This window comes from Electrophorus electricus, chromosome 5, assembly GCF_013358815.1.
Source record: "Electrophorus electricus isolate fEleEle1 chromosome 5, fEleEle1.pri, whole genome shotgun sequence".
Lineage (NCBI taxonomy): Eukaryota > Metazoa > Chordata > Actinopteri > Gymnotiformes > Gymnotidae > Electrophorus > Electrophorus electricus.
This window is the reverse complement of record NC_049539.1, coordinates 19590873-19600229: the sequence shown is the minus strand read 5'-3', so window position 1 is coordinate 19600229 and position 9357 is coordinate 19590873. Positions and strand designations below refer to the sequence as shown.

General features: G+C 41.1%; 2 protein-coding genes across 4 annotated transcripts; one reads left to right on the top strand and one right to left on the bottom strand.

Annotated features, from left to right (window-relative positions):
• Positions 1–537: 537 nt before the first annotated feature.
• Positions 538–3934, bottom strand: LOC118241444. Of its 3 annotated transcripts, XM_035526457.1 has the most exons (5): positions 3720–3934; positions 3393–3472; positions 1729–1851; positions 1040–1560; positions 538–945 (listed from the first exon to the last, which is right to left on the bottom strand). In XM_035526457.1, the coding sequence occupies exons 3-5, from the start codon at positions 1748–1750 to the stop codon at positions 940–942; spliced, it is 549 nt and encodes a 182-aa protein (XP_035382350.1). In that variant the 5' UTR covers positions 1751–1851; positions 3393–3472; positions 3720–3934; the 3' UTR covers positions 538–939. The 3 variants fall into 3 exon arrangements, 2 of the variants coding, with proteins under 2 accessions (XP_035382350.1, XP_035382349.1); XR_004776090.1 differs by lacking the exon at positions 1040–1560; XM_035526456.1 differs by having other exon boundaries at positions 538–1560.
• Positions 3935–7141: 3207 nt separating this feature from the next.
• On the top strand, positions 7142–8192 carry LOC113568987 (UPF0428 protein CXorf56 homolog). The gene is made up of 3 exons (XM_026997116.2): positions 7142–7309; positions 7577–7669; positions 8096–8192. Exons 1-3 carry the CDS (start codon positions 7193–7195, stop codon positions 8156–8158), a joined length of 273 nt encoding a protein of 90 aa, XP_026852917.2. The 5' UTR covers positions 7142–7192; the 3' UTR covers positions 8159–8192.
• The last annotated feature ends 1165 nt before the right edge of the window (positions 8193–9357 follow it).

The following is a 9357-nucleotide window of genomic DNA, read 5'->3' as shown; positions in this document are numbered from 1 at the left end:
TGGTGGGTGCGAAATGGTTCTGGAGGGGCCCTGGACTGGCCACAGAGAATGACCACTGGTAACAGTTAGATAATCTCCACCTGCCCCCAATGAGCTCTGTGCCTTATAGTCCCTATGACCTTGTCGCCCCTTGTCGTTCTGTCGCCCCTTGTCGTTCTGTCGCCCCTTGTCTGGTATTCTCTGCCTTACTTCATTGTTCTCACATGTTTTTCTCATTTGTAATTGTGTATATATACCTTGTGTTTGTGTATATACGTATATATACTGTGTTCGTATTGTGTATATACACAACCTATGTATATACTGAGGTAATAAAAAGAGTGTTTACAGGGAAAAGAGGTTTAACATTGAATTAGACATATTAATAACATAAAACATAAGGGAGTATAGAGATTCTGTGTCCTCTCAGTGTAACGTGAGTGCCGAAGGGTGTGGCGCAGGATGCACAGACTCTCGACGTGGACAAACATTTATTTACATAGAACATAAAGACTATAGTGGCATTCCCATATAACACAAACAGTGAACATAGAGACACTTAACACTAACAATTTTTAACATTAACACAAGCTAGACAAACACGGTTATGAATGTTACATTTAGACATTAACTCACGAACAACATGCTACATCAACGATGACCAACGACACTGCACACACTGATGCAGGTTTAAATACACAAAGACAAACAAGGTGCAGGTGTGTGCAGGCGTGGATACAAACAAAGATCCACTCGCTGCACGTGGCGGGCCAAACCATGTGACTTGCGAGAGGCGAACGTTCTGTTAGAGAACCCCCTCCCAAGGGGCGCGGTTCCCGACGCATCCTTCCAGTGAATGCGAGTCTCAGGACACCGTGTAAATGTACACACAAGCAGCCGCCTGGCAGAAAGGCAGCTTCTCTGTCTCTCTCAGGGCAGTCCGGTATGCCCCCAACAATGTTACGCCTGTAGATGTAGAAAAGTTGTAAACACAAACAATAGCGCCCACACACAAACATATAAGGCGCTGTGACATGGTGCCCGCTGTCTGCGCAGGCACCTTGTACGTGTCCGGGGCCTCAATGGACATGCGGGGGTGCACGTCCACCCCGGTTCCAGACATGCTACCTGCCCCAACGGTCCTCCACTCGCCTGCCACTCTAGGAGCATCCCAGCGGCGGTTTGCCTCCTGGGCTTTGGGCAGACCCCTCCAGTCTCGCTGGTGAGTCCACTGAAGGGAAGGGACATGGGCTTCAGCTCTGCCCACTGGAGATCCCGATGGGTCCACCCAACTGCCCTCTTTCTGGTTGTTGTGGTGCATTTCGGTCTTCCTTGGCCCAGGCTCAAGGCCCCCCCCAAGAAATTCTTGGGGGTGTACCCCTCCACTTCCGGGGTGGACATAGACACCAGTCACGGTCCTCTCCCCAATCTGCTGGGATCCAGGCAGCAGGGCGGGGGTGCCTACACATCTCCCGCTAGGAAGTCTGTCTTTAGCTGAAGGACCTGGCATCCTGTGGTGGTTGGTCATACTGTACCACGTTGGTCCGAGTGCCGAAGGGCGTAGAGCAGAGCGTAGACTCTCTCGACGTGGACAAACATTTATTTACATAAAACGTAAAGACTATAGTGGCACTCCCGTGTAACACAAACAGTGAACATAGAGACACTTAACACTTAACAATTTTTAACATTAACACAAGGTAGACAAAAATGGTTACGAATGTTACATTTTGACATTAACTCACGCACCTCCTGCTAGGAAGTCCGTCATTTGCCGAGGGAGTAAGAGTCCTGTGGTGGTTGGTCATTCTGTAATGTTGCTGCTGGCCTGAGCACCGTAAGGCATGGGCCAGGACACACAGACTACCTTGACTTTGTGAAACATTTATTAACATTAAGCATGGAAAACACAAGTGGCAATCACATACAACTATAACAGTGAACATTATTAAACATTCAACATATCAAGCTGAACTCAGAGGCCTTCAGATGTCTCTGCAGATTTGCTAGCTAGGTGATAAATAATGAAAATGCCTCAGAGAGAGAGAGATAGAGAGAGATGGAACGAGAGAGAGAATGGACTCAATAAATCTCTCAGTCCATGCTTTTACTATTACTAGTTAATTACTTTTCAGTTCCTACTCTAGGTCCAGTTCAGACAGTGCACCATTTGTGTATAGCATCTAGCACCAAGGGCTTATTGAGCTGGTCCTTTCTAAGTTATGAAAGCTCCATCGATGAGACTGGCTGTGTGCTGGGCTGGTGACATAGATGGAAAACTATTGTTTTTGTCATGGTTTTAAAAATGATGCGCAGTGAAATGTACTCCTGGGTCAAATTGCTTAGCTATAGTATGAATCATCTGATTAGGACCCAGATAAGTCAAAACAATGACTTGGGCAAGTGTTTAGGGCTCTAGGTCTCTGGTGATAAATATCTGGGTCAGCCCATTTAACAGTGTGTCTGTAGCTTTTCATTAACTTTTTATTGCTTATTGGTCACTGTGTATTGCCTTTTCTTACTATTCAGTTTGAAATATCAACAAATAGGACAGAACAAAACATTATCTTTATGCTATGGTCAACTAGTGTTACTGGCAAACCCAAAGAAATTGGTTAGAGTGGGGATGGTTTTTTAGTCATATCAGCAAAAATTAGCATAACATAGATGATTGTAACTTTGGGATTCGCCTGTCTACTGAACTTTTGGATGAAGAAGTCACGGAGCTGCTCTCTCAGTAGGACTCAGCTCTGAGTCTCTTTCCTTAAATGTCAGCTATCTTTTCTTCAGTAATTTGTGGTCTTTAGCGTGGCTCCCTTAATTACAGCTATAATAGTGTACATGCCAGCTGTGTTGAATCGCAGAACGATGTCAGAATCTGGCACAATTTAACTGTGGAACTAGGTGGAGAGAATCTGACTAGCAGTACATTGGTAAGGTTTGATGCATATCCCAAGATAAGTCATAAAGCCTTGAATAAAGATGAAGGCTAAGAGAGTAAAAGTTATGTAATTCTTCAAACATGAATACTAAACGTACAATTCTGGCACACCATGTCAATTACAATCCATTATACTGATGTGTTTATTTGATTCACTGGAAGACAACGAGTGACTTGTGTTTGGAACATAGTCTTCCTTCCCAAAGTTATACCGACTTTTTATGCTGACATTTTTTAAACATGTACAGACAATTTTATTCCCTGGAAAGTAACATATACACACACAGACAGACACACAAAATGTGTGCTGTCTCTAGTTTCTGGACTGTGCACACCCACATCAAGAGCAAGATGAGAAGGCTCAGTTTAAAAATATATTCTGACTCTTCATATGAAACCATGTGTTAAAAACCAACAGGAATTAATTGCCATGTAATTTTCTCTAGAATGTATAGACTTTATAGTTCTTTACCTTTTTTTCTCTGAAATGGTAGTGGATGGCTACCATTGATTGGAGGTAGTTTCTGGACTGCGCACAGCCACATCAAGAGCCTAAACAAAGTATACAAGGTATTTTTCACACAAGAATTTACATACTGACACACAAGCACACATAACCATACACAACCTTCCATCATAGCCAAACAACCTTTTATTAAAATGTACTAAAAATGTATTTCTATTTGTTTCATTCTAGAGGCACCAGTACAAACATTTTTAAGGTATACCATACAATTTAAAGATTCAAAAACACATGCTCCTTCATTTCAGCGTTTAAATAAAATGTGTATACACGTACCTGAACGTTGTTTGCTTTCTGAGCACTGTGGTTTGGTCTTATTGGTGGCAGCTTTGTGCAGCCACCTTTCCTCTTTTCCAAATCTACTGACACCTCTCATCTTTTGATGTGAATTCTAAAGGTCAGTAAGCCTAACGACTGATTATAATTGGAGTGTGGACAAACACTAGCTAGCTACAAATCACTTACACAGTAGCATGTGATTGTCTGCGCCAGTACCCGCTCCTATTGTGTTAACAGCTTTATGAATATTAATGACCTTTCCGCCGCTCTCTCCACCCCCGGTATGAAAGCTTCCTTCCTATTGGCTGTGCCAGTTCTCTGTATGACGCAGAGGTGTTTTGAACATTCCTAGTGGTTTTAGAAGAAACCCTCTGATACACATAGAAATAGAAATAGAAACAGAATTTACTGCTGTGTATACACTCTCACAGCACTATATTCTAAATACCTACTGCTGTGCAGAGTGTAACGGGCAGTAATTTGTCTGCTGTCCCTTTCAGTTGTGTTTTACGTAAAATGCATGTGCATGAATGCCACACAGGAGAAGACTTTTTTTTGTACTGTACATGACGGACCTTACTGGACCCAGTGATTCTTTTGTCCTTAATTTCATTTCTCTGTTAATGTGTTTATGAGCTTTGGACGTTTCTACATTTCATGTATGCACTGTCAACAGGATTCCAAGAGCAAGCCTCTGTCACGTAATGAATAAACCGGCAAGATTATTGCATAACTGAGTTGAGTCTGACTCGCGTCTCCTCCACATGCTTCACAGGCTTCTCTCTACCAGTGCCAAAGCTCTTTGCTAATCTGGGTTTGAGCATAATTTAAATAGGACTAACTCTAAGCGTTACAAGAGGCACCTTGTGGTTGCATAGTTAGAGTCCATGGTCCATTCTGCCGCCATCCACATTTCTACACATTTTCTAGCCCTTTATCAGTGGTTTGCTTCTGACCAAACGACTGTAGTTGCCAAGATATTTTGGGTGGCTGACCACTCTGCAGTGACAGTGACATGCAGGAAAACTCCAGCCACCCTGCTGGGCACGACACACTTGCAACACTCACTATCTCAGTGCCTCCACTGTGCCGATGCTTTGAAAGTATATGTTCCATGCTAATAACCCTGAAAAATTTACAACTTATTTAATTAGTCTACTATTGCATATTGAAGATTACACAGTGCATGGGTATGCTCAAATGAAATGTGGCCAGAGTTCCTCAGTGTATTTTTGATTTATGAAGATTCATGAAGAGTAACATTGACATCTCAGGAAATGTTTGAGATATCATGCTTGTCCCTGGTCTAATTCTCTCACAAGCAAATATATTAATAAAGCAGAACTAAAGCAAAGGCAGAATTTTTGGAACTGTTACTGAAAGAAAACAGAGTAGCATAGAAGGATAGAAGAAGAACATCACAGAAAAAATAATGCACATATCACTAGCCTAAGACCCTTTAAACACAAGAAATGCTGAGAGCTAAAACTAATATTTCCATATTTTGTTCATTTATTGCCTCATCGAGAAACAGTCCAAGACATACATTATCCTACAACACCATGCATTATTCTCCATGACAAAGGATTTTCAGGCAAAATGATGGCCAAACAGGACTAAAACAACAGCAAATTATGAATATTGTTCAGCTTGCGCATATGGGACTATAAAATGCTTCTGGCACTAGGCATTTGTTTATGACTCAGAGGCTTCTGATTTGTTTAAATAATCAGCAGATTTTTGTGTCACATGACACTTGATGAAATACAAAGTCATTGCTTCAATTATGCATTTACACACCAGTAAAAATGATTCATATATATATATATATATATATATATATATATATATATATATATATATATATATATATATATGAGAGAGAGAGAGAGAGAGAGAGAGAGAGAGAGAGAGAGAGAGAGAGAGAGAGAGAACACTGCAAACGTGAAAGAAGACCTCCACTTTTATTCAGTACAAGAACGTTTTTGTTTTTTTGTATTTTGTAAAATCCATTTTATTAAACTTAGTGGTGGACATCTCAGCATTCACAACTCCTCATAAATACTAAACGTTAAAGTACTTCATCTTTGTCATTGTTAAAGTATTTCCACACTTTTTGCCTCTACAGTTGAATGTCATGCTATTTAAAAACAAAATAAACATTAGAAGATAGTTCTTCTTGAACGTACTGAGTAGAGCTTAAGTCAGCAATCACCAACATTATTTCGTGTAACGTTGCTGCTGGCCCGAGTGCCGCAGGGCGCGGGGCAGGACGCACAGACTCCCTTGTGTTTGTGAAACATTTATTAACATTAAACACGGACAACACAAGTGCCACTCACATACAAATATAGCAGTGAACACTATTAAACATTTAACATAATACGAAAACGGTGTCACATTAGATTTTGCGCGGGACTGGTAGGACATACTGCAGTTGGGAGCCAAAGGCACTTTTATCCAAGCAGAAACGCTCTTTGCTATGATTGAACCGTACACAACACACAAACAGCGGCACAAACGTAAGTACACAAAGTAGCAATCTGCAGAATTCTAGCTGTTAGCTGGTTAGCTCTTTGTCAAATTTGAAAGTAGTTGTAACTGGATATTTGAACATTTTTAGGGAGGTTTTTCAAAGGCTTGAACGAGCTGTGTGTAGGTTGTTAGCGATACAGCAATGCTAGCGGGCTAAACCATCTGGCTAACCTTAGCTAACCTAGCTAGCTAGTTGGGATAACACTTTTGTTAATTGACTGCCTAATCCAGTGGTCACCAACCTTTTCATCGATAAACATAATATCATATTCTGAATTATGAGCAAATTAGACATGTGAGATCGACTTGATAGATAGACTGGTTGGCGACCAGCGAGCTAAACATCGATGAGGGTGCTGTAGCTAGCTAACATTATTTCTTCCATCAGTGCAATTTGATTTTCATTACGGTTCTTTGTAAAATTGCTAAACCTTTATTTACTAGTTAGGTGTCCAAGTTCAACACACGCAAAGGCTGGGACACTTCTAAGAATGTGGAAGAGCGCAGGGAGCAGGTCAGAACCTTTCACTTTTTTGTCATGTCTAGCTGCCTAACTATCAGGTGTGTGTGTGTTTGCAACTGTCTTCCAGGTGATGATGAAACGCATCAAAGACATGGGCAAGTACAGATCTGTTACCATGTTAATCATTGATGAGGAAGAGGAAGGGATCGAGGCAGTGAGTGCTGTGCTGCGATTGGATCTTTGTACTGAAACCAAACCGCATGGATTGTGATTCGCTCATGATAAAAATTTAGATTATTCTAGAGTTCTAGCCAGAATACGTGTTTGGCTGTTGTTAGTACACAGTGTTTATTCTTTAACCAGGGTATTTAGAGTTACCTGAGTTAGCTAAGGATGTGCGTTATACCCTGCACAGATCACTGGCCTGCTTCCACACAGCTGAGTGAGGTGTGAAGGGCTTGGTAATTACCTGATGAGTTTAGGAAGGTGTGTTGGCCTAGATGAAGTACAGTCATATGCAGACCAGGGGTCCTGTGGGCTGGACCTGGAACCTGCTGGTGTGGCTTCGCCTGGGGTGCCCTTGCCCGGTGTAAGCAGTTGCATAGTTCCACATGTCCTTCAAATGTAGTGGGATTGCCTCCCTGTTGTGATGTGACCAGTTGTCTGATGTGATACACTTGTGATTGCTTTGAAATACCTGATAGATTCAAATTCATACATATCAACATTATAATGAATATTGTAGTAACTGGTGACATAAATGTTGATTAGTAATTGATTTGATTCCTTTTTTTTCTAAAAGGGAATATTAAAAACAATAAGTGATGTGAACGTTGTAATTGGCTGCTTCTTCCAGAGGGAGGTGGCAGACTGTTATACTCAGAATGCAAAAGTCATCGAGAAACAACTAGAGAGGAAAGGAATGAGTAAGAAAAGACTGCAGGAACTGGTGAGACCCCACACACATACACACACACACACACACACGAAAGAAAAGAGCTGGTGAGAACACATACTTTCTGACAGTCATGCTCACAAAGATAACCAAATAAATATACCCACCCTCTCCCTCACACAGTGGAACACACCTGACTATCAGGCGAGGGTAAAAGCTCTCGTGTAGAACCGAGGGGGAAATTTGTCTGATTAGGTGAACAGCACAGGCTGTGTGTTCCACATGAGACTGCGTTCACACGGCATGTTCAGTGTGTTATATATAATGAAAAACACCTTTGTGGTGTGTTAAATATAATGAAGTGTGTAGATATCCAATGCGTGTTAGTGTGTGGCAGAGTGTGTTTTAATGTGTACATGTTCTGTGTGTGTGTGTGTGTGTGTGTGTGTGTAACTGCTTTGCTCTTTTTCTTTTTTTCAGCCTGAACTAGAAGCTAAGAAGGCAAAGATGAAGGGAACCCTTATTGATAACCAGTTCAAATAGTGTGTGTGTATGTCTGTGTCCTGGTCACGTCGGGCCAGCTGTGTGTTCTGATGAGACACATGATCAGAAACAGAAATGACAAATTAGTAATATATGTAAATATCCGCCCCCTTAACCGCAATGCGTCAGAGGTGGGAACTGTGTTTTACTGCAGCGCATTTGATGTTTGTCCTAAATGTGCAGCCTGTGTTTTTGTGTGTGATAACATGAGAGAGGAAGAATGTTTCTAAGACAGCTGGAATTTTTGTACATGTTGTTTTTTTTTTTTTTACATTTATTTTTCCTTTTAATAAAGCTTTACAGAGACTACTCTACCTCCTGATGGCTGACATCATGATGTTTTACTTACCTGTCCATCTACTGGTCTTCTCTTAATACCATAGAAACATTGTTGGTGAACGTGTCACTGGTTCAGACCCCAGACTGGGTGGAGCTGCTGGTGAGGATGATGGGAGATTACGGGATTTCACATCCCCAGTGCCAGAGTCCTGGCCGAGAAACGAGGAGCTTCTGGAACGTTCCGCCATCAGTATCTTGGCCCCATTCATCTGGAACCCTGGGAATCCCACCTGCTAGTCAGGCATAATCAGAGGGGAATTATATTCAAAGTGGAAAAAAATAGCCATTGATCTGGTTTTAGTAGTTTATGAATATTTCAGGATTATTAGGCTATTAGATTAAGCAAATATTATAGTCATAATAAGGGAATATTATTATTATTATATTGAATTATTACATCAGAAATCCCTGTCCTTTGACTTCCCTGATCTTCAGTGGGAATAACAATCTTTACATTACCAACAGGACTACACTCGATAAAACCAAGGCTCTGATGATTGTGTGTGCGCGCGTGCACATGCACTGCCAGTATTGTATAGCATAGTAAGTCCACTCAAACACTGCATGAGGCATTTACGAGGTCAGTAAATGCGTTTATTATTCAAAACAGTGAGTTTCACTATATTTTGATTGCCTTAATACTGAAGTATATAGTTCAAACTAATAAAAATACAAAACAGCAGATTATAATAAATACTCACCTTTTACTGGAGCCAAAGTCATGTCGGTGTCTGTGTTCTTTCCTACAATGACAGCAGACTTATAAGCAACCAAATATCACACAGATAGAAACAAAGAAAATAAAATCTTGCTATTTGATTTACACATGAGGTTACCTGAGAGTATCCTGAACATGACTG